The 24,968-nt window shown below is 41.5% G+C and overlaps 1 protein-coding gene across 2 annotated transcripts in view; it reads left to right on the top strand.

The window, feature by feature from the left end:
- Nucleotides 1-19: 19 nt before the first annotated feature.
- The window catches only part of LOC142371006 (E3 ubiquitin-protein ligase rnf213-alpha-like), a 33,703-nt gene continuing 8,754 nt past the window's right edge, over nt 20-24,968 (top strand). Inside the window, exons 1-43 of one of the 2 annotated variants that reach the window (XM_075453577.1) lie at nt 20-190; nt 1,632-1,745; nt 2,129-2,280; nt 5,056-5,901; nt 5,985-6,127; nt 6,230-6,397; nt 6,663-6,868; nt 6,987-7,276; nt 7,376-7,632; nt 7,711-7,923; nt 8,032-8,224; nt 8,461-8,516; nt 8,904-9,078; nt 9,169-9,336; nt 9,464-9,562; nt 9,648-9,770; nt 10,001-10,184; nt 10,305-10,472; nt 11,369-11,521; nt 11,603-12,222; nt 12,359-12,518; nt 12,616-12,833; nt 13,055-13,192; nt 13,283-13,447; nt 14,099-15,383; nt 15,481-15,659; nt 15,769-15,924; nt 16,092-19,706; nt 19,789-19,913; nt 20,161-20,277; nt 20,355-20,479; nt 20,587-20,709; nt 20,820-20,875; nt 21,035-21,188; nt 21,264-21,405; nt 22,452-22,643; nt 23,117-23,247; nt 23,331-23,488; nt 23,591-23,797; nt 23,950-24,137; nt 24,224-24,344; nt 24,446-24,546; nt 24,709-24,891. In XM_075453577.1, the coding sequence (XP_075309692.1) occupies nt 1,646-1,745; nt 2,129-2,280; nt 5,056-5,901; nt 5,985-6,127; nt 6,230-6,397; nt 6,663-6,868; nt 6,987-7,276; nt 7,376-7,632; nt 7,711-7,923; nt 8,032-8,224; nt 8,461-8,516; nt 8,904-9,078; nt 9,169-9,336; nt 9,464-9,562; nt 9,648-9,770; nt 10,001-10,184; nt 10,305-10,472; nt 11,369-11,521; nt 11,603-12,222; nt 12,359-12,518; nt 12,616-12,833; nt 13,055-13,192; nt 13,283-13,447; nt 14,099-15,383; nt 15,481-15,659; nt 15,769-15,924; nt 16,092-19,706; nt 19,789-19,913; nt 20,161-20,277; nt 20,355-20,479; nt 20,587-20,709; nt 20,820-20,875; nt 21,035-21,188; nt 21,264-21,405; nt 22,452-22,643; nt 23,117-23,247; nt 23,331-23,488; nt 23,591-23,797; nt 23,950-24,137; nt 24,224-24,344; nt 24,446-24,546; nt 24,709-24,891 (12,353 nt within the window). In that variant the 5' untranslated portion in view covers nt 20-190; nt 1,632-1,645. Of the gene's footprint in view, nt 191-220; nt 311-1,631; nt 1,746-2,128; nt 2,281-5,055; nt 5,902-5,984; nt 6,128-6,229; nt 6,398-6,662; nt 6,869-6,986; nt 7,277-7,375; nt 7,633-7,710; nt 7,924-8,031; nt 8,225-8,460; nt 8,517-8,903; nt 9,079-9,168; nt 9,337-9,463; nt 9,563-9,647; nt 9,771-10,000; nt 10,185-10,304; nt 10,473-11,368; nt 11,522-11,602; nt 12,223-12,358; nt 12,519-12,615; nt 12,834-13,054; nt 13,193-13,282; nt 13,448-14,098; nt 15,384-15,480; nt 15,660-15,768; nt 15,925-16,091; nt 19,707-19,788; nt 19,914-20,160; nt 20,278-20,354; nt 20,480-20,586; nt 20,710-20,819; nt 20,876-21,034; nt 21,189-21,263; nt 21,406-22,451; nt 22,644-23,116; nt 23,248-23,330; nt 23,489-23,590; nt 23,798-23,949; nt 24,138-24,223; nt 24,345-24,445; nt 24,547-24,708; nt 24,892-24,968 lie in introns of those variants that run through there. The other variant, XM_075453578.1, reaches the window with a different exon arrangement.

Genomic DNA, 24,968 nt, shown 5'->3' on the forward strand with positions numbered 1-24,968 from the left:
AAACTTTATTATAGCTTTATTATAGCCGACGCCCACTTCTGAAAAAACGAAACTTTAAGAAACGAGGAGAGGAAATGAAAAGAGGATTCGGCCGTCAGTACGCAGGCACGTGGCCTGATCGGTAGCGGGGATGATTTGGCTGCTTTTGCCTTGCTGAACAGAGGGAAACGTAGCGACGCAATCAGCTCTGGTAAGTGTTTGAATGCTGCCTGCTCCATGATGGAGAGTATGTAACACGTTATGACAAAGTAGCGATAAGATAACTTTATTAGCTGGAGTGGCTATCGGACTTGTCACAGGACACGTCCGAGTAAGTGTGGCATAAGTGGGTTAACAGCGAGATGTACTCTGGTTGACACCTGTCATTGCATCCGCACGGTATAAGGATCCATTTCTAGCGAAAGTGAGGCTGGCCGTAGCTAATGTTAGCTGCGCAGTAAAGCTAGTTAGCCCACACACTGCTTAATTATAGCAAGGGTGCTGGTTCATTGTGGCTCGGAGCTTTCACTGCAGATGACAATTGTTATCGAACTGATAATGTTTGCTGCCAAAGTGGTTGTTTGGCCTTTATTCCCAGTTTTGTTGTCAAAACAAACAGGAAGTGACTAGAAACATGTTGTTTGCAAGCCAAATAGGTGATTGGCTAAGCTACTAAGCCAAAGATCGTTGACTAGGGCGAGCACTCGCTCGATACCGGAAAAACTGACATCCGACCGATTTGTATGTAAAAGTGAAAAGAACAAAAAGAAAAGAAAGCCAACTTAAACTACACTTGTGCTTCCTATCCTGCGGATGCTACTTAAATAGGTGTTAAACAATGCTTAGTATGTGTGTGTATGTTTGTTCCACCTTTTTAAAAACTAAGACCACCAACCTGGAATCTAATTTACTCCGTTTACCGCAAGTGTTTACACTACAATTTTCATTAGCCAGTTACGTCATGAATGGGTTTTAAGATATATTTTTTCTTTTACAAATGGAACCATACTGACATGCAAGTGATAGCATTAACCATCTGACTCATCCAAGAAAAAATAAAAACGAATGCCTGCAATACCAGTGAATCAGTCATAAGTTTCACTTTTGACTCTTACCAAATATCGGACCTTTACCACATTGATTTATGCATCAGAGCAACGTATTATGTTCTGAATGTATATTTAAATAAGTATGACTTGACAATATTTTGTGAGAAGAGTGATTTCAACATGTTTCATAATATCGTCAGCCTTTAAACAAACATCCAACTAGATGATTAGAAAAGACAAAAGCTAGTATGAGTTTTCTAGATACACCCAGAAACACCCCCGTATAAGCATCTTTTTGAATCTTCAGGATAAAGTTTTTTTTTGAGGCACTAAAATTTCTGTGGATCTCAGTTGGTGGGACTGTTTGTGTGGGTAGTGGTTATAACCAGCACCATTGCAGCAGGATTCCTCCATTTCAATACTTAAAGAGTTAATTGGCTAATTTGTTGGGTAAGGCTGTTCAAAGTCTGAATATGCCCCGCGTGATTGTTGCAGACCTGATCGCACTATCATGAGACCGCCACTGGCAAAACTGAAAGTGAAAGGGAACTGCTTCAGGGTTGGGCATTGACTGAAAATAGTTTTTTTTTTTTTTTTTTGTAGATTGATGCCCGAATATGAAGTGCTTAAAATGTGACCATGATATTGTGGAGAAAGGAGCCAAGTTCTGTAGTAATTGTGGCGAGAGACTTTGTGTTCAACCTGCAAACACACAGGGTAAGTAGATAATTTCAGAGTTTTATTCTAAAATTTCTGTGTTTTTAAATTTTTATTTTTTTTTATCAAAACAGAAATAAAGAATATCAAACAAAAGGAAATAAATGGCATAGATAGTCCTCAGTGATAATGCATGGATATATTTTCTTTATGTCACGGTCTAAATACTAGAATTTGAATTTGCAAGGTGATTTGACTTTGATTTGAAATGCAAATGCATTTTTGATACTATGATAAGAAAGCACCGTAAGTCTGAGCGGGCACACAGCTGTGAAATCTAAACCGCCAAAGCGAGTTTGTCCACGTCTGGGTCTGAAGTCTGATTTATTTATTGACTTAATCACACATTCCGTCATTTGTTAAACTGCACGTCTTTAATCCAGATTCAGGAAATGAGCCTAAATCCTTGGTAGCAGACCTGGAGAGAAGAACGGAGGACTTGGAGTCTCTGAAAAATGCTCCGGTTGCAGAGAACAACGAAGCCAATAAATCTCCCAAACGTCCAAATGATGAGCAACTCAACCCAAAGAAAAAGGTGAGTGTAGTGGACAATATTTGCCTGATGCACTATTATACCTAATTACTGCAAGAAATCCTACCTGTATGAGGGTTATAATGTTCAATATCCTTTGATGTGTTGTTTTAGAAACTTTTTAATTCTACTGTTAGGATTTGTTGACTGTTGTGACTGAATTACAGTCATATTATATTGTCTGGGAAGAGCGACAGACTTTTAACTGATTCTTGATGATATCCCAAATTGAGTGCTCAGACTGAAGCATCATTTGATACTGTGGGAGAGCAGAGCCATGACACTTGTCCTAATTACACAGTGTGCCTTGTTGTCCGGTTCATGAATATTGTGTGAGGTTAGGATGAGCTCTGTCTAGATAATGGCGAAAGCCAGGCGCCGAAAAGAGATTGGGTTTGGGCCACGTATTGAATGAGTCAGGAGAGTATAAAAGATTATCACAAACTGAGGTCAAAGGGAATTTCCGGGCATTCTGAAATGTACTTGTCTCTGTGACGGTCTGTTCAATAAATTCCCCATAAGAGGCTGACCACGGCGCGTCCGACTCATTTTTCTCCACAACAATAGTTGTCAGGCAGGATATCCATCCATCCTTTTTCTATACCGGCTTAATCCAACTCGGGGTCATAGGAGCCTATCCAGCGTCGGGCGAGAGGGGGTGTACACCCTGGACAGGTCGCCAGTCCATCACAGGGCCACATAGAGACAAATGAGACAAACAACCATCCAGTAGGGTCAATTTAGAGTGACCAGTTAAAGGGATAGTTCGCCTCTTTTAACATGAAGCTGTATGACATCCCATATTAGCAATATCATTTATGAACATTGACTTACCCCCTGCTGTGTCCTGTGAGCCGAGTTCCGGCCTCGTTTTGTCCGGCTAGTTTGCTAGGGTCCCGAAAATAAAGTGTCTTGCTTCTCAAAAAAACATGTGTTCAAAAGAGTAATACATTTGCATCACAAAATCGTGCCTCCAGAAAAAGTCAGACCTCAAAATTGCTTGCCGCTATTTTTCCTCCCTTCATATCAATGCGTACAGCTACCTAGCGATAGCCGCACCTGTTACGGTGTTTACTGCTCGGAAGCAGGGGAGTGCTCGGTCTGCACTTCGGTCTGCGCAGTTTACACAGCCCGTAGTGATACGAAGGTAGAGAGAAATAGCGCCAAGCGATATTGAGGTCTGACTTTTTCTTGAGGGACGATTTTGTGACGCAAATGTATTACTCTTTTGAACGCATATTGTTTTGAGAAGCAAGACGCTTTATTTTTGGGACCCCAGCAAACTAGCCGGACTACCTTCGTCAACGCCAAAACGAGGCTGGAACTCGGCTCACAGGACGCAGCGGGGGGTAAGTCAAATGATATTGCTAATATGGGATGTCATACAGCTTCATGTCAAAAGAGGCGAACTATCCCTTTAACCTAACTTGCATTTTTTGGGGCGGACGGAGGAAGCCGGAGTACCCGGAGAGATCCCATGCATACATGGGGAGAGTTTGCAACCTGTGCGGCGATGGTGCTAACCACCACAACACTGTGCAGGCCCTAAAAATCTGCTTTTTTTACCAGAACTCAGTGTTGAATTAACAACTCGTACTGTTGATTCTCAGCTGAAAGCATTGCCAAAGTTAACTATCCAAACCACTTGACCCACCAAGCTTTGCTGTTACCGTGAAACAACTTGTATTTTTCGCGTCGCGTTACCATGGGAACCATGTATTTACTTGTCAGAATGTGTTTTATCAGTCCTTGTATCTTCTCCCAACATGCCAACAAATCTTTTTTTTATAGCCTTCAGCTGGTTATTAGATCTAACGTACACTGGAAAACATTATATTCTACTCCTGTACATCAGAAAATATTCAATCATTAACTTGATCACCTTGATTTGGTCACTTATCAGTAACTGTCTGACCTATTTGCTGATAACATTAACATTCTTTTGATGTTAACAGTTTTTGAGCTTTATGTGCAGCTGCCAAGATATAAAGGGCAGGCATGTAGTACTAAATGTAACAACTAATGATTTTTAGTGCACCCCTTTGGCACCATTTTGTGCCAGCTGACATGCCAAGACGAGTTGATTTCGACTTGAATAACCCTGGTGGGAGCAGCGGGGCTCACGGCTGCTCTGCATGCTTGGGTCTTTATTTCTGAAAGTCATCTGCTGCTAATAGAAAGCGGACGCTCTTTTTCTGAAATGCTCTAAATTCATCCTCATGGCAAACATCTAGTGATGTTAGTATTTATGTCAGAATGGCATCGACTATGGCATAGCAATGACAACTGCATGTCTAAAGACAAAATTCCAGTTAAACACTTACTGGGCGCTCACACCACAAGCGCCTTGAGCGGCCACGGCGGCCAGCTGCCATTCATTTTCAATGTAGACTGGCGTCGATGAGCGACCGGCGTTGTGAGCGGCGCGTTGGATGCGTCGAAAGTTGAGAGAGGCTCAAATTTCTGCAAATGAGCAGCGACCGATCTGGATTCCGAAGGCGGAAAAAAAAGCAGAAAGAAAAGAAATCATAGGATAAATGAATTATTGCAGTCTCCGGTTTCCCAGAGCTGTACGATACAAGTACATCAGGCGATTTTGACGCTTTTGGTGTGAGCGCCCGGTTATAATAATAATGCTAATTATTCTGAATTTGTATCATTTGGAATAGATTCTAGTTTAGATTTTAGAGATGGAACATGTTTATATCTTTTTTCCAGATTTTATTTAACCTTCCTTTGCAGAACAGATTTTAGTTCCATTTTTCTTTTCCTTTTTAGAGAAAAAAGAGGAAGAGGAACAAAAAAAAGAAAGATGGCAACATGTCATCGGATCAAGATCAAAGCCTGTCTGACCGATCGCACACTTCTGTTGGAGACAACCAGACGAAGAAGAAACATGACAGAGAAGACTCCACCGACAGTGAAAGTTCAGACAACGCGATGACTGAACAACCAAATGAGTTCTCCTCACCGCAAGCACAGCCCAGTTCATTGGTTGCTAACGATACGGGCGCCTCACAAGACACACAAGTCATTCAGCGTGAAAAGCCTGCTTCTACGGTTGGGGCAAGCACAGGAGGGCAGTCTGAGGGAGCTACAGGTGGGGCATGCACAGGAGGGCAGTCTGAGGAAGCTACAGGTGGGGCATGCACAGGAGGGCAGTCTGAGGAAGCTACAGGTGGGGCATGCACAGGATGGCAGTCTGAGGAAGCTACAGGTGGTCCACAGTCTAAGGAACCGAAAGAGGGAGAGAACGATGCAGAGAAATCAGCACAGGATCAGATGCTCAAGGCAGCACCAGGTGACACTCCAGCTCAGCCTTCCGTCTCAAAGAACCAGACCTCTCAGCCAGGTTCAGGTGAAGGGACACAGCCCACTAATCCCGAAGACCAAAAGACTGCCATGAAAAACTCAAAGAACAAGAAAGAAAGAGTAAATACTGAGCAAGCTATGCTGGACCAGAATGCCAATGAGGATTCGACAGCAAAACTGACAGGTGAACCCAAACAGAAGGGAAATAAACAGCAGGATCAGAAACAGCAAGGAAAGGGTCAACAGGAGCAGAAACAGAAGGGGAAAGGTCAGCAGGGGCAGAAACCGAAGCAGAGTGAAGCACAATCAAAGGTATTACAGGTATTACACCTACATTTTATACATTTTATATAACCGTTCTCATGAGTTTAAGGTGTTTATATTTAATATCACAGGCTGAAAACTCAGGCTCCAGTGTGGATCCAGAGGACAAAGAGGAAGTGGTGGTTGTTGAGGAGTCTTCCGATGGTGACAAAGACTCCAAAGAGGGCAGAAAGGATAACACAAAATCTAACAGCCCAGCCGGGCCCCCCAAAAGGTGATCCATCTCTGTCAATACAATATATTGCTTTTCATGAACTTTTCTGTCTTGTGCATTGAATGTAACACTGCAGTTTTATATTGTTCATGCTTTGTGCAGGCCGACGCAGAACAAGACCATCTCTGCACGCGACAGACTCACGATTTACTTCCATGCAGTTCTCTCAAAGGACTTCAAATTTAATCCAGGGGAAGATCAAATCTTTATCAGAGCAGGGAAACACATTGGTACATGGGAGGAAAATGTGTCTGAACTGTTTGTGAGCAGGTATGTTTTCTTGAACAGACTGTAATATACAGTATAGATATACAGTATATTAAGTTGCTTGGCTGGTAAGTTTGATTCATTGTGCTGAGGAAAAGATAAAAACCCCTCAAAAGGTTGTTATGGGTTCAGAACTGCCAGTGGTTTAGATTAATAGCTTTAGCTCTTTTGTGTATGCATGGACATGCAGGGCTGTTACTGCTTTTTTATTTATTTTTAACCACCATATACATTGGTAATACCTGTTTCTTTTCATGCATTCCTGCAGGGATCTTGGAGAGCACGGGTTTCTGGTCGAAGGCAGTCTGACAACCAGAAGAAGTGATGCTGCATCTGTGTCGATACCATACAAATATGTTGTCTACAAGCACAAAAAGCAAGAGTATGAGTACGAGTACATATACAAACTTGATTCTTCCCAACACAACACCAACAGATGTTTGTTTGTGAAATCCCAGCTCATCACTGAGGATGGTAAATCTAACCCTCACTTAATCAAACTAATTTTAATTTCACTTACATTCAATGTTTTCCACATGCGTTCCATTTACAGTTACCCATGTTATGTACTGTTGTGTTATTTTTTTTAAAGGGGACTGGCATCAATATGATGACATCATCTGTGCTGAGCCATCAAAAAACCTACTCAAACGCGTAAAGGAAAAAATTTGGCCTGAACAACGTGACAGTCTGATTAAAGGCAGACATATAGCTGGGAATTTGATGCTGGAGACCATATTTGATCTTCTCAGGAGCTGGAGTGATACCAACTTGAAGAGTTTTCAAATCCAGCTGACTCAGTTCTTTCAGGTTTTTGGGAATCCTTTTGTGTATGAAGAGAGATCAAAGAAATGGTACTCCTTAGACTTTGGGGAAGATGATGTAAGTATTGAGTGTTTTTGTGCAGAATCAAGACACCCCCCCCCCCTCCCCCCCGGTAATGCCACTTCAACTCTCTGCGTCTGTTTTGTAATATCATAGGTGAAGAAAATGCTGAAGGAGTTCATGCTGACAAATGTGATTCCTCAGCTGAAGGATGGAGATGGAAAGAGTCTCTACATTCAGGACACGATGAGAGCAGCTGTGATCATGCTTCATGTGATGAAGCAGTACCAAATCAGATTTGATAATGCTGAGCTCCATGGGCTCTGTAATGCTCTGTGTTTACCCAAACTAGAGAAAGACAAATTCCTTGAGTATTGGACAGACTTTTCCCAGAGTGTGTCTGTTCTCAAAAGGTAAGCACCTATGTTTGTGGTACTCTTGGAAGTACACAGTATTGGTAGACTTTAAGCTTGAACAAATTTTTGTTGTAGTTTGCCAGAAATGTTGGTGGCTCTGATAAAAGCTGTGAAAACAGCTGGAATGCCTCGATGGATTCTGGTACTACCACTTCTGCACCTCCTCAAAGGCACCGTAAAGCCCTTTGAAGTACAGACTTCTGGAAACTCGAAGAGTGTCTTGGCCTGGGCGGGTTTGCAAGGAATTGACATTGTCAATTCAACATACATCAGCAGTCAAGATAGGAAGTAAGACTCCCACTGCATCCACTAACAGGCCTTACTGTATAACATTGCTTCAGTTCTTTGCAAATGGATCTGTATCACTGTGTTTTTGTGATTATTTTTTGCTTTTAGAGCGCTTCTAAACGTGATGAAAAGCCACAGTCACTTGATGCAGGTGGACTCGCTCTCAGTTCGATCCTGCTTGTATCTGATGCCAATTGATGACCTGTTGGATTGTAGCAACATCATAAACCCTGAGCTTTTGGACATGCTTAATGTTTTCACTTACAAGGTTTCTCAGGATATTACTGCTAGCAACTTTCAGGTGAGTGCATATACACAGATGCTTCTGTATTGGAAGCAAGAAGTGTTGAACTTGAGTCTTCTTTCAGATATCATCACATACCTCACACTGGAATATTATAAGACCGCTATAGCTCCAAAATAATTGTGTGTTTTTACTTTCCTTTGATTATACAGCCTCAATCCAATGAGAATTAATACATTTGACATGATATTATGTATTATATAATAATGTATTTATTTTTTATTTATTTAAAGGCAGTAACTGAAATTCTGGCCCACATCCAAGTGCGTCTTATTGAGGAAAAATACAGGTATACCATGAATTCTGTCTATACATATGTTTGATTTTCTATACTCGGCCCTTTAGAATTTCCAATATGTCTGCATATGTATGATCTAAAAAAATCTTTAGGTTTTCATTACTTTAAGTGACGAGAAGCCAATCGCTTATGTATTCAGGGGAATTATACATTTGAGAGTGAACGTCATTTTCTTGGAGTCTTTTTTATAATGAGATTCAAAAAAGCATTTCCAAAGAGTTTGAGCGCCAACACTGCACAATTACACAGACTGTGTTTAGGATTTGATAAAAACAAAATTGCCAGAATATAGAAATTTCCAAAGGTTTACATGGTTTTAAGCTCCACTATATGGGTGTATTTTTATTCTCATCTGCTTTTGTTTCTGTTTTATCATAGATATGTCACAGAGGCTTACAGGAAAGAGTGCCTGGTAATAGCAGTGAGACTGTTAGAGAAAATCTGCAAAGGGGTCAAGCCAGGATTATATACTCAAAACTACCCTGATATTCCTGTGGCATGCATGAATCTGGTTGCATCGGTGTCAGACTTTGTTCGATGTAACAAGCAACAGGTACAGCATATAAAGTATAGTTTATACCAGTCAGCATTGGTTTTTCTGACAATTGCCTGTACTCAAAAACGCTACTATTTTTACATTCAGGAAACTCAAGAACAAAATGGAGAACGACAATATGCCAAAGACATGGTGATCTCTCAGGCCATGGACATCATGAGAAAGTGGATGAGTCAGTCCTTCAGACAGAATATGCTCAGCAGGGCTATATCTGCATCATCCATTTACCAAGTTAAGATGACAGAGGAGATTGAAGTGAGCAGCTTGTTATATTTTTTCCCCTTTTTTTTCTTTCAAGCATTAAGTATACATTTGGATGTCTAGAATCCATCATTCTCAGATTATGCTGAACCATGGGACTTTAATTATTTGTAAATTACAGATTTGGAACAACGTAATCTCCATCAACTTCGAAGATGAAAGCTGCACCCAAGAGTGGAAGCAGACATTTACTGTGGACTTTGAGGGAAAATACAAGAAGGTGAGTGACACGCGGAGAGGTTTTAGACATGTTTTTGGTTGAAGTGCAATATTTGTCATTCATTAATGTGGTTGTGTGTTGTTAGGAGTCTGCTATGAATCAAATTGAATTCTACTGCACAAAGATAGAGGAACTGAGTGGTTCCCATCCACATGTTGCTGCCGGCATTGAGAAGTGCGCTCTTGAAGCGGTTACAACTTTGTGCCAGGTAAGAAGATTTACGATTCTATTCGAACATTTCTCTTGATTGCATAGTTTCCCACAGTCTCAGCTGTATTCAGCAATGATGTCAACATTATTCAAATGCCAAGATGACAGATTACTGATGCTAAAAATAGGTTGATGGAAATAATAGGTCTTCTGAAATTCAGAGGTTCACAGCATCAATTTTTAAATAAATTTTTTAAAATTTTTTTTATTGTTTCTCAATGTATGCAGACAAAGTCTGAAGGCAAACTGTTTGAAAGGCTCAACATAAACTGGAAGTTTGAGAAACTCATCTCTACCATTATCCAAAAATCCTGGCCAAGGGACAGACGAGGGAGTTATCAGCAAGATGAAGAAGAGGTCCTTCGACACCTTCTGTCCTGGAGTGCTGCCAAAGAAATTTTCAAGCTATATGGTATATAAGAAAAAAAACCCAACAGAAATATTTTGTAGGGTAGAAATATGCTCTAATTATACTAGTAAATAAATAAATAAACAGAACTGACCTTTTGAATGCTGTTTTTTCCATGCTCAGACAAAAAGGCGCTTGAGAATCTCACTCGGGATGCGACGGACAGGATTTCCGAAGCAATATCATCATTCACTGCCATAAACAATCGGCTGGTCGGAGGACGCATTAAGATCAGCCTCCTCAGCATTATTCTTGAGAGGCGAGATGTCTTCTTAGAACTCCTGCAGATCGGTAAGAACGGGATTTTCTAGAGAGATTTGTTTAAAATTTCAAATCTCAATTCCAAAAGAGTTTGAACACTGTGTAAGGTGCAAATAAAAACTGTAAATGCAGGGAATCTCGCAAACTTTTCAGATGAGCTTTTGTACAGAGAAGACTGCAGCATTTGTGAATGCTCCCTCGTGGCTTCTTCTTCTGTATGATAGAGCTTCAACCTGCATTTTGCGGATGGCACGGTGAACTGTGTTCACAGACAATGATTTCTGAGTGTTCTTGAGTCCTTGCAGTGATAACCATGGCACAATCATGCCTGTTTTTATTGCAATGGTGCCTGCGTGCGCGAAGATCAGACCAGAAATATTGATTATCAGCGGTTTCCCATGAACAAATGTACTGTAGATGATGGCATATTCAAAGTCTGCACAATATAACAATCCTTCTGAAAATTGCATATGGCTGAACCTCTTATCTATCTTTACATCTGAGAGACTCTGCCTTTCTTAAAGTTCTCTTTATGCCCAATCATGCTCCTGACCAGTTACCAATGAACCTAATTAGCTGCAACATGTTCCTCTCGCAGTTTCTTTTCAGTACCACTTACTTTTTCATCCTTTTATTGCTCCCATCCAAACTTTTCTTTTTCTGCCATCAAATTTAAGATGAACAAATAATGTTCAGGGAATTGTAAAAAAAACCTCACTTTTGGCATTTGATATGTTTTCTACGTTGTAAATGAAATATTGGTTTATGAGAATTTTTTTTTTTTCTGTTTTTATTTAGATTTTACAAAGTGTCCCATTTTTAAAAAAATTTTTTTTTTGGAATTGCTGTTTAAAGTGATATGGCGTGATAGTGTGCACAATGCTGAGATATTTAAGTGTTTTCTTTTTTTTATTTGACATGAACAGACTGCCTTGCTGAGAATGGGCAGTACAGGGATATCGCCAAAATGAGACGGCTGTTGCAATGCAGACAAAATGAAGTGAAAGCGTTATACCATGAAAAGGAGCTTGTGGATGTGATTTTAACAATGAGCCACAAACTTGAGGAACACATGACGGGTATAGTTGCCATCTCAGTAGATTTAGTCCCTGTGGTTTGCTGCAGAGATGTAATACATGCTTATTTAATTTTCATTATAGTCGATGTGGCTGAGCTGGAGGACAAGAGTCGAGTCAACATGGAGATGATGCCCTTAGACCATTTCATGGAGGTTCATCAGTTTGAAAGAATGGCCTCTCCAATGGCCGGTAGAGTCACCTACTTCGACCTGAATGAGGAAATCAGAGAGATGGCAGAAGTCCTGTTCACATTTAAAGACAGTTATCTGTTCATAATGTGCTGGGAAAAACATGCAAAAAACTTTGCTGCTGAAGAAATGGAGGATGACGAACCCAGTGAGCATTCAGTAGTGGATATAATGGCAACACCAGAAGAAATATACGAAAATATTTTCATGGGTTGTTCTGCCGAATACAACGAGACGTACAGTTGTCTGAAGAATGGCAGCATAAGGCTGGAAGAGGTCAACCAGCTTTTCAAAGCATACAAGGGCAAGTACGATGATCTCATACAGGAACTGGACATCATGTGCAAAGTTGATAAATCAACCGACAAACAGTGGATCCACAGCAGGGTAGAACAGATCGAACAATATCACGAGCTTCATCTAGCCGTGGCCTCCGCTAGAATTATCACGATGGTCAAAGAGACGCTGGGACTGCAAGGAGACTTCAGAGTTTTGGAAACGCTGCTGGAAGTTGTAAGTGACCATGTTTTGGGATTAGTGCACATGATGCATACAAGTACAGGTATTACACTGAGCGGAAATGGAATATACTGTCCCCAGACTCATTTGGGAAAACTTAACCTTAACTTTGACTCCTCTCTCACCTCAGATTGACACAGATTTTCAGAAGGAGCCACTCAGTCGCATTGACAATGACTTGATGCAGGCAAAGGTGGCTCTGGTGGACATTACGGAGCCCCGCAGACTGTGTCTAGAGGAGCTGGGACTCAGAGGACATTTTGTAAAATGGGTGAAGGATGCTCTTGAAGGTTAGTATAGTTGTCAAAGCATCAATTTTCTTTCAGGTGTAATTTGAAAATGATATTTAAAAAAAAAAAAAAATGTTTGTCTGAATGTCATCCTTAGATATCAATGAGTTGAAGGTGTTTGTTGACCTGGCTTCCATTTCTGCGGGGGAGAATGACATGGATGTGGATCGGGTCGCTTGCTTCCACGATGCGGTCCTTGGCTACTCTTCAGTGCTTTATGAGCTCAAACCAGACTCAGGTTTTCGTGCCTTCAAAGAAGTGCTCAAGAAGCTGTGGAGATCTTTGGAGAATGATGGCAAACTTCCACAAAAACTGGTAAAAGCACACCTCATAGTTATGAGGTTTGATATAAAACCGGCACTATTCATCAGGTTCTCCGTGTTCTTCTTGGCAAATTATACGGTATTAATATCTAACTACAGGGGTCCATATAAATGTCTGTATAATGCAGTAAAGTCTCTTTGTTTAATTCTAATTATAAAAGAGAGAAAATAATAATTACCCAGCAAGGTAAAGAGGAGTATTATTTCCTTTAGCGGGACAGTGCACGCCATCTGGAGTGGTTGAAGACTGTGAAAGACAGTCATGGGTCAGTGGAGCTGTCATCTCTCTCATTAGCATCGGCTATCAACAACAAGGGCATCTACCTGATCAATGCACGCGATGTAAAAAAGGTAAATGATGGTAAAAAGGAACAAATAAGGATTTTTGTATATACTGTGTCTATGATGCTTATATAAGCGTATTTCTGTTTTTCGATCCAGTTGAGTCTTGACACGGCTCTAAAGCTGCAGATTCCAGAGGAGCATGATGAGGGTCGGTTGTTGCGCTGCTACTCTCTTGAGGAGCTGAGGGAGTTACAGAACAAACTGATGCTCATGTCTGGGAAAGGGGATCAAGGGCAGAATGAAGTTGATCATTTTGCAGAGGTATATTGACTCATTTTCCTTTCATAAACACTGTATTAAGACCCCTTCACTTTCTGCTCACAATGTTTGTTAAATTTCAAATGTATTACAAATATCTGCAGTTCGCTACAATATATAACTAATAACCCACAATGAGAAAATCAAAATTTATTGTGACAAAATATCGAGACTCTCTCTTTTGGCACTCCGCATTGTGGTTCATCCTGTTTGCTTTAATGTGTTTAGACATAATTAGTTGAGCCCATCTGCGACTAACTGTATTGGACATCAATGGATTGTATTTGAAGATGACTACGATACTAGTCGTATGTTCTGATCTGGATAGAATGTTGCAGAAACACTCGTGCAGCAATGGTGAAAACAACCACACCAAAAAAGTTGCATTCTAGAGCAACAGAAATTCCAGGTTAAGCTCACCAGCTTGTGTTGCTGTTGAATAATGCAACAAACGCCCATGTATCTGGCTTTTGTTAGTCATCAGTTTGGTGTTACCCGTGTTGAAGGTATTCTAAAATTATTTGCTTAGTTTAGACTAAATTATAAGTGATTTTTGTCACAAAAATTTTGCACTTTTTAACAGAACCTTGAAATCTTTTATGCTCGTGAATATACTCGATTGCATCTGACTGTAGGATTGTTTTTGCTTTACAGGTTTTTGCCAGTGTTCAGAGACTGGCTGAGGCCTTCATTGCTCTTTACAACGCTGGAAATCCACTGTTCAGAAACTGGGAGGTGCAGATGAACTGCTCTCTAAGTAGCAAGGAACCCAGCATTGTGATGGACTTCAACTTGGACAGCGTTCTCAGTGTCATTGTGGAGGGCAGCATAGAGGAGCAGCTGCCTGAACTTTGCAGGAAAATGGAGAAATGTCTGGACTACTGGATGGATTTTGTAGACAAACAGAGATCCCACCATTACTATTTGAACTACTACACAGCTGAACAGATTGTCTACCTGTGCAGCGAGCTTACTCAGCAAAATGTGACCAGTGTAGATGACCAAGTTCTCATGATGCTTTCCTTCATCAAGCCAAACTGCACATCCTCAGACCTGAGGCAAGTCTGGCATGTACTTCAGTATGAAATCATCACCAAACCACAAGAGCAAAATGAAGACATTGAGTTTCAGACTTTTGTTGTGGTGCCGACTAATGAGCAGGGAGAGCCAGACTTGGCCAACACATTAGATTCTTTGCCGAGTCTTTTGGAACAAGCACAGGGTCTTCAAGCATTTGATCAGATATGGAATGCTTACATGAAAAACATGAAGAGTTTTCTCCCAAACATTCTTGACATAAAAAATCTCGGAAGACTCTTGGAAATATTGGCCAACAAAGAAGATGAGAACGAAGAAGACGACGAAGAAGAAGACATTTCTGATGATAACACTGGGAATTTCATTATGAGACAGCTACCTCAAGGTCTGGTCACTGGAAACCCGAACCTTGTTGTTTGTCCACATGACGATGTCTTGACATCTTGCATCTCCATTTACATGAGCAGTGCAAATGAAAGACTTCCCACGTACGATGAAGTCCTACTGTGCAACTCCTCAACTCCATACGAACAGGTGGAGCTATTCCTCAGACGCTGTCTAAGCACAGGGTACAGGGGCCAGAAGATCTATTCACTGCTGTATGGGGATCGCCTCACTTATGATGTGAGCTCCAGAGTTGAAAACTTTTTCCAGCGTATGAAATTGCAGAGTAGGAAGGACTACCGACTTGTTATCATTTGCAGCTCAGAAAGGGAAAACGCTTACCTTCCGTCAGCCTTCAGTCCGTACAGACTGCACATGGTCCCCCAGGAGCCATTTGTGAAGATCCAGAGGTACCTCCAGGAACACTACACTGTTCCAGCAGAGCGGCGCAGTGCTGCAGCAGCATTTAAAGACAGACTTTGCGTTGGTGTCATCTCCTCTAAAAGGGCTGGTGTCGGTGTGTATATGAACTATTTCAAATTGATAAAACTCACTCATAGACCGTGTTTCACTCATGTAAGTATTAACTGCTGTAATAACCTTTTTGATTGAAGGCAAATCTCTGTACGTCAAGAGGCTCTACAAAAAACTGAAGCACTCGACCAAAAAATCCACGATGAAATGTATTCGCTTGACTGAACCAAACGTTGATGAGACTGTCATCCTTCAATCTTTGTTGGACACCCCTAAACGGAAAGAACTCGCTATGTTCCACTTTGATGTCACGTCATCGGTAACTAACTATGTTAATGCTTAGTGTGTAGCTCTGCAGGCTTTTTAGTACAACACGTCTTGACACCTTAGAAATAGTCTCAATGGGCTATGTTGTGTTTTTTGAAAAGGTGCAGAAGGGTCTTCAGGAGTTCCTTTTCAAAATGCTGATTTTGCGCTATTTGATGGACTCTGACGGAAAGATGTGGAGGTGCAATGACAAGCAGCTGTATGTCATTGAAATCTTAGAGCCCACTGTCAAGTCGACCAGAAATGTCACTCGGCAGGTAGGATAAATGTATATTTAAAAAAAAAAAATAATAATAATAATTTTTTTTTTTTTTATTTTTTTTTTTTTTACAAGGATATGGTCCCAGCATGAATCATTTCGTTTTGTCATTTTTAAATTGTTGCTTACCTTAGGCTGTGACTTTCTTGCCGTTTTTCTCCATAGGATCAAACCGTGAACAGCACATTCACTGATGTGTTCCCAAATATTTTCTGCCGATCACCCAAAGAGGTTCTGATGCTAGAGACAATGAAGCAAGAGGATCCTACCATCGTGAGCAGTGATGACCCACTTATGGATGATGAGGAGTTCAGGAGTGAAGCCTTCCAGCGGCCATACCAGTACCTCACACGCTTTCATAACCACAGTGATTTAGATGTGTTCACATATCAGGGTGTTGAGGGTTCACATGTGGAATGTCTTCAGATGTTTCTCATGTACTGTGGCATCATGGACCCTTCCTGGGCAGAACTGAGAAATTTTACTTGGTTTCTTAACTTTCAGCTGAAAGACTGTGAGACGTCTGTTTTTTGCGACGCCACTTTCACTGGAGACACACTAAGTGGATTCAAAACATTTGTGGTGGACTTCATGATTCTGATGGCAAAGGACTTTGCCACGCCATCTCTCAGCATCTCTGACCAGAGTCCTGGCAGGATGCACTGCAATCTGACTGATGTCAGGGATGAAGACCTGGCTCCCTTTCTTATCAGGAAAAGATGGGAAACAGAACCGCATCCATACATCTTCTTTAATGACGACCACGTGTCAATGACCTTCATTGGTTTTCATCTTCAGCCCAATGAGCAGAACAATGTTGATGCCATAGACCCCACCTCTGGAAGGGTGATAAAAAACAATGTCATGACAAAGGCGTTGTATGAAGGCTTAATGCTTCAGAGAGTCCCTTTCAACATCAACTTTGATTGCCTTCCGAGATGGGACAAAATAGAGCGAATCTGCAGTGTCCTTGGTATCCAGTGGCCTATTGATCCAGATGAAACATATGAACTTACAACTGACAATATATTGAAGATGCTGGCAATCCACATGCGGTTCAGGTGTGGCATCCCTGTCATTATTATGGGTGAGACAGGATGTGGTAAAACAAGGCTCATCAAGTTCCTTTGTGAACTGAAGAGGGGTGGGGTGGCCACTGAGAACATGAAGCTGGTCAAGGTACATGGAGGGACAACTTCAGAGATGATCTACACCAAAGTCAGAGAAGCGGAGGATATTGCTTCTATCAACAAACAAGACTATGGATTTGACTCTGTTCTCTTCTTTGATGAGGCCAACACTACAGAAGCCATCAGCAGTATCAAGGAGATCCTTTGCGACAAGACCGTGAAGGGGACATGTTTGACACCCAACTCTGGATTGCGGATCATTGCTGCATGCAACCCATACCGGAAGCACACAGACGAGATGATTCAGAGATTAGAATCTGCAGGCCTTGGGTACAGAGTTCGAGCCGAAGAGACAGATGAAAAGCTGGGGTCCATCCCTCTCCGACAGCTTGTGTACAGAGTTCAAGCATTACCACCAAGCATGATCCCTCTGGTGTGGGACTTTGGACAGTTGAATGATCACACAGAGGAAATATACATTCAACAAATTGTTCAAAGAGTGGTTAAAAGCAATGCAATTGATCAAAGTTACATCAAGTGCATCACTGATGTCCTTTCAGCTTCACAGAAGTACATGCGGACAAGAAACGATGAATGCAGCTTCGTCAGCCTGAGAGATGTGGAACGCTGCATGCAGGCCTTTGTTTGGTTCCATGACCACCACGAAATGTTCTTTTCAGAACTTCACAAATTTGAGAGTAGTCAAAGTGACGGTATGAATGAAGGGCATGAGATGTATCCTGACATCAGAGATCCTGTCCTCTGGTCTCTAGTCTTGGCCATAGGAGTCTGCTATCATGCCTGCCTCGAAAATAAGGATAAATACAGACAGAAAATCAGCAGACGATTGCCAGCACCATACACCTCAACACCTCAAAGGGTGATGCACGAAATCTCACTCATGCAGGATCTACTTTTAAGTGGTGTGCCAATGGGGGATACTATTGCAAGAAACAGTGCCCTCAAAGAGAATGTGTTCATGATGGTTCTCTGCATTGAGTTAAGAATTCCTCTCTTCCTGGTTGGAAAACCTGGAAGTTCAAAATCTCTGTCTAAAACACTGGTGGCAGATGCAATGCAGGGCCAAGCTGCTCATTCGGACCTCTACAAAATGCTCAAACAGATCCATTTGGTGTCCTTTCAGTGTAGCCCTCACTCAACACCGGATGGCATCATCAATACATTCAAGCAATGTGGACGCTTCCAGGAAGGAAAAAACTTGAATGAGTACATTTCAGTTGTGGTTCTTGATGAGATTGGCCTAGCAGAGGACTCTCCAAAGATGCCACTGAAGACTCTTCACCCATTGCTAGAGGAGGGATGCATTGATGATGAGCCACTACCACACAAAAAGGTTGGATTCATTGGCATCTCCAACTGGGCACTAGACCCTGCAAAGATGAACAGAGGCATTTTTGTCTCCCGTGGTGACCCTGATGAGAGGGAGCTCATTGAGAGTGCTAAAGGCATATGCTCATCAGATTTAATGGTTTTGGAGAGAGTTCGGAATTTCTTCAAATCCTTTGCAAAAGCCTATTTGGACGTCTGCTGCAAACAAGGGAAAGGCTTTTTTGGCCTACGTGACTATTACAGCTTGATTAAGATGATCTTTGCAGTGGCCAAGGCCTCTCAACGGAAGCCCACAGCAGAAGAGACCGCGAAGGTGGTGATGAGAAATTTCAGCGGCATGGATGATGTCGATGCAGTTACTGTCTTTACCACAAGACTGAAGATTACACCAAACCTGGAGAACATCAGCGCCATTGAGTTTGTGAAAGAAAACATTCAAGCAGTTGGACAGGAAGAAGAGTGTCGCTACCTCCTGGTGCTAACAAAAAATTATGCTGCCCTACAGATCCTGCAGCAAACGTTCTTCACAGAGGGCGGTCAACCAGAAATAATCTTTGGGTCCAGCTTCCCAAAAGACCAGGAGTATACCCAAATCTGTCGCAACATCAACAGAGTAAAGATATGCATGGAGACTGGCCAAATAGTTGTGCTCCTAAACTTGCAAAACCTTTACGAAAGTCTCTACGATGCCCTCAACCAATACTACGTCTGCTTGGGAGGGCAGAAATATGTGGACCTGGGACTGGGAACCCATCGTGTGAAATGCAGGGTGCACAAAGATTTCCGCCTGATTGTCATAGAGGAAAGAGAGGTGGTCTACAAACAGTTCCCAATACCTCTGATCAACAGGCTGGAGAAACACTATCTGGACATCCACACTGTCCTCAGAACTGAACAGAAGAGGATGGTGGAGGAACTGGAGAGATGGGTGAAGCTTTTTGCATCTCTCAACAATCAGCATGCAGCGGCGGCTCAGACGTACAACTACCAGCCCCCAGATGTCTTCATTGGCTACCATTCAGACACCTGCGCTTCTGTGGTTCTTCAAGTTATTGAAGAGCAGAAGGACAGTTTGGATATCTCAGATGCTGAGAGGAGATTGTTGGATGAGGCCAAACTCATACTCCTTAAATGTGCTACGCCAGACTCAGTGGTGCGATTAGACTGCACAGGTCTACCAAAAGTGGAGAGTGAATACTTTGCCAGGGTCTACTTTGAGGAGCAGAATAATAGCTGTTTGGCTGATTACATCCTTGCTCACACAAGACAGGAAGTCAATTGTTGCTCCTTCTATACAGAGGTAACTAAAACTAACTAACCATTTTCAGATTTATCCTGCTGGTTTTAATCTTATAAGGTCTAATTATGATTTTAAACCATAGGTGACGACATTCTCTAGACTTCTGACGGCGTTTGACTTGGAACCTCTTGAGCAAAAGCTGCATAGTGTTGAGCTTCTCTCACTGCAGCAGTTTGACACAGAGCACTCATTTCTGAAGAAGATCAGGTTTGTTTCTTAATGACAGTATATTTCCCACTTCATACTCACAAGCAATCAGAAATACAATTGTTGATTCAGTACAACTTTCACTATTTAGTTACTGCAATGGCATTAAAGCTATTCAGATCTTTTGACCTCTTCATTGTAAGTTTAGCTTTGCTGTAAGCATTCAATTGAACTTTTAACAAGAATGTACTTGACTGTCTGAGATTGAAGGTTGAAACTTGTTGATTGAATCCCTGTTTGGTCATAGAAACTTCCTCACCAGTGAAAGTGGAGTCAGAAACACTGAACCATGCAACAGGATCCTCATCATTCAGTGTGATTTTGATGAAGACTCTCAGAGTGCCAATCTCATTGCATCTGCAAAGTAGGTCCAGTATTTTTGTTCTGTAAGATTTTCACCACTGTCATATAGCCATAATGATTGTTTTTGCCCATTTTTAGGTATTCATCAATAAATGAAATCAACAAGGTAACTCAGGGGAGCATGGGAAGCAAGGTGTTTGTCTACTTTATCACAAGACTGCCAAGAATGGAAGGAGGGACTTCTTACATCGGCTTTCATGGAGGTAAGATTAATGCGACTTGTTATTGGTTGTTATTGTCTTTTTTTGTTTTGTTTTTACCACAATGACTGAAGAATAGAGAATAATCCAAGATATATCACTATTTACAGGCCCCTGGAGATCAGTCCATATCGATGACCTCAGACGCTCAAAAGACATTGTTTCAGACATCAAAACCTTACAAAACATGACAATCAGCGAAATGTTTGAAATGCCGATGATTCAGCCTGAAGGTAACTGAACGTTTTAATAGAGTTATAGAGAAACATACTCTCTTCTTATTATGTTTCCTACAAATTTCAGTGTTTTGCGGAATTAAATTCCAAAACCCTTGTTTTTGCAGCCATGGAGGTGGAAAACATGTACACCGAGACTGAGCAAGAGGAGGTCAAAGAAAGTGTGAGTATTTTTTTTTTTTTCTTTTAATGTGAGAAAACAAATTCACATGATACTATTTCTACTTTGTTACTTTGCTATTTGTTGTCGAACAACAATGTATCATGTAGCACTGGGTTTTCAAAAGTCCGATTTTCACGTATTTTTGCTTTTCAACCGCAGGGCTCGGATAACGTTGTGGACACCACAGCGCTGCTGCGGAGCTGCGTGCAGAGTGCTGTCGGCATGCTGAGGGACCAAGTGGAAAGTGGCTTCCGCAGTACTCGGAGAGTTGAGATCCTCCTGACACTCCTGAGTGACAGTGATGAAATGAAAGGTACAAACCACAATTGAATTTAGTTGATTGCTTTTTTTGGTTGGTTTCAGTGCTGATCACTGCATCTTTCGTCAGGGGAATTTCTGCAAATGGTGAAGAAACATCTTCACTCTTTGTTGGCGACACATGATGGCAACGCATTCTCATCCATCAAAAGCAACTGGGTCCTCAAGGAGGCCTCAAACATTGATGCCTTACAAGAAGGAGGCACCTTCAGGTGAGTGTATCAGTCTAGAAGGGTAAAATTACATGTGTCGATGTAGAGTCTGAGTCAACCAGGTCACGGTAGCTTGAATAGAAACACACTGGACTTATTGTCTTGGTTTTTGAAGGCATTTCACTTCTCATCCGCAAAAGGTTTTTCAGTTCTAACTAAAACATATTCAATAATCAATAAATTAAGTCCAGTTACCCTCTGTTTAATCATTTTTGATTATATTTACATGGACAACAATGTTCCATTATTAACCTATTGAGACCTTACTCTGACCATATAAACAGCTATTTCTGATCACATTAACCCAGAAAATGGTAAAAAAATAATCAAATGAAGCTATGGGGACTATTCCCTTTTAAAGTGACATTATGTAGACATAAAAACACCTTGAGTTTACCAAACGTTTTGCAACGTACACAGCATTTGCCAACTACTCGCCTTAGTGTTGCATTAGATGACAACTGGGAACCGGAAGGATGAAAGATAACACCACCAGTTGTTATTTTAGATCTGATGAAACGCTGCACAAAGAATTTTAAAATAAATTTGAACTAGTTTCTTTCTAAGGTTCTGTGAACAGAATAATTTCTAATTAGACTTTGTTAAAGCCAAAACAAAGGCATCTGTCTTTTTTAAAACATGGCTGCCTGCTGAAAATGACATGATTCCAAGTGTTGACTTCCCATTAGTGAGGTTCATTGAATGAAGCAGCTCCCCTCTGTGCAAAACAGGATGGCCTTGATAAAAAAAAAAGTGAAGGGTTTGAATAAGCGCACTCTGCACTGGTAACATAGACATGAAAGGTTAATGGAACAATGCTCTGTGAAATGTAAATGACAGCATGACTGTTCCTCATGTTAGCATTGTAATTAGAATAAAATGACTTATGCAGAATAAGGCCAATAGTAGGAATATTGCTATGTATGTAGAAAAATACTGTCCTAACTGCCTAATAAGTATTTTTTTTTTTAATTTTTGTAGCTTTTTTGAGAACTGCTGTTAACCTCCTTTTATTTATTTATCTATTTTTTTCGCATTCATGACAGGCACACCTTATGGAAGCGTGTTCAGGCTGTGGTTGTGCCGTTACTAGCACATCTAATCTCAATCATCGACCGTGACCAAAACATGGACCTGCTGCTGGATACGAACTGCTCTGAGTTTGTGAAGAGGCTGTGGTTGGATATCTTTAGCAATGAAGAGCTGCTGGAAATCTTACACATAAAGATGGACCGCAAGTAAGTCATAGCATTATAGTTCTTTCTATTAAAGCTATGGTAGGTAATCCTAGAGAGCTAGCAAGAGAGCTAGCAAGATTCGAAAGTGTCCCCTCCTCTAAGCTCCACCCCCCCTCCCCATTCCGTCAGTGCTTCCTCCAAAGCCGGTAGAACCGCGTGCGCACACGGAGCAGGGAGCCGACAGAGGGGGGCGTAGGCAGAAAGCAGAGGCATCTGATTGGTTTTTTGTAGGCGACCAATCCGAGATCAGCGGGACGCTGATCTCGGATTGGTCAGCTTTTTCTCAGTCCTGCAGCTGCCACAGAGGTCTGATTATTTTCGTCCCTTTTTCTAAATACATCTTGTATAGATTTCTCTCAGGATAGACGGACCATTTCACCCAGTATTACAAAATGTGTTTCTGAACAGGATTACCAACCATGTCTTTAAAGAAACCAATCTCCTGTAGGTAGTAACATTCAAACTATCCACAGCTCTGAGACGAGAACAATCCTCGTCCAGAACTACATAAACCAAGACAGAAGCATGAGTTGCAGCATGCCCTTCAGCTGGAGGATTAAGGATTATCTGGAGGAACTTTGGGTTCATTCACTGCAACATGAAGGTAATGGCACGTTATCGGGTCTTTTCTTCTATGCTGATATTGTAAATTTTTTTGTATTTAAATTTGATTTATGTGCCTGTCAGGACAAACTCAAGAAAAGCTCGTTAAGTTCTTCTGGAAGACACCACTTGGGCGCTACATATCGAAAGCAGATCCAGAGATGCAGATGGAGTTTTACCAGCGCTACCTTCAGGATTTTATCTCCATGTCAATGAATGTCACTTGTCACGAAGATCTCGAGGTTGTTTGTCAAAAACACTTTAAGCCCTGACATTTTACACTGTATCTGTGTGAAGATCTGCAGGCATATATATATATTAATGCACATTATCTGCTTTTCTAGCTCCTCTGTGGTGCCTTGAATTGTTGTGTCAGTGAGCTGCGACTGCAGCTAAATGACACGGAGGCAGTGATATCTCTCCCGTGGGTCCATGTTGCTTATCATGAGTTCAAAAACCGGTTGCAGAACCTCTCAAGAATGATGCAGATCGAACCCCAGGTGACCAAGGACCTCCTGGGCAATCCTCGTGCAAAAGAGGATGTTGAACTGGTGAGGCGCAATCGACTAGTTGTGCTTTTTCGTCAGGCACGATAAGGAAACTTATTCAAAACTTGTGTTTGACTTAATGGTTTCTTCTGTTGCCTGAGTTGCCCTTATATGGGCCTGTAATGTGTAGTGATGATATCCTGCCTGTTTCCAAGGTTCTCGACGTGTATGCTGCTTTTGCCTGTTTGGAGCACCTGGAGCCCAGAGTTCTGGACACAGATGCTCAAAGACAAGCCTGGCTCAGGCAGGTGAAAAAACTCCAGGTTCCCATTGAGCTGATCTGTTCAGAAGACAGTATGAGACATTATGGAGAGAGGAGCAAGATAATCGCCAGCAGAGTCCAGTAAGTCTAGCAGATTTTAGTTTGTCATTAGATAACTGCATGAGCTGTGCTTGAATTAACAATTTTTGCTGTTCCTCTGTTTTTAGATCTGGCTGGAATCGGATATATTCTCTCTCTCTGTTTGTTGAGCACATGTTGCTGGGAATCGAGGAGTTGGAGAAGAAGCTGTCACCTTTAGTTCTGGAGACTACACGAAGGCTTGGCCAGGTTTGTTTTCGCTTTAAATTCAGTAAATTAGAAGCCACCTCCATGAGATTTCTCTTTAAAAATGAACTTAATAAACTTATTACACGCCCTTTGCCATCAAGATACTGGAAAAAAATTCTGACCTCAAAACTCAGCAGCCATTTGAGGCAGTGATCGGTTTGCTGAAAACCTGCAAAGATGGAGCAGTGGAACGCATCTTCAGGTAAAATTCAGCATGAAACTGTCTGTGTTGTATTTGGTACAGCCATGAAAAAAGGTTTCAGATTGTGTCCTCTGTGACATTGCTTCAGTAAAAGATGCAGAATCCTTTTAATCTCAAAGTGAAACCTGGATCTTCAGTTGATGGTGAATCTTTTTAATCCAGGTTTGGGCGCACACTGTGTCCTGTGTGCATGGGAGACCCCAAAGATCCACTCTGCCTGCCTTGTGATCACATCTACTGTGTGGCCTGCATCAAACAGTGGTTGGTCCCAGGTCAAATGTTCTGTCCCCTTTGTATGCAACCAGTTAACGATGAGTTTCCCATCGTTCCCTCAGATGATATAAGGTTAGTAATTTGATTTTGATTAGTTTTACATCTGATAAAGATATTTACTTTAGTTCAGAGTCTTTTCATGTTTTGGT

Source organism: Odontesthes bonariensis, chromosome 21 (assembly GCF_027942865.1).
Source record: "Odontesthes bonariensis isolate fOdoBon6 chromosome 21, fOdoBon6.hap1, whole genome shotgun sequence".
In the NCBI taxonomy this organism is placed as follows: Eukaryota; Metazoa; Chordata; class Actinopteri; order Atheriniformes; family Atherinopsidae; genus Odontesthes; species Odontesthes bonariensis.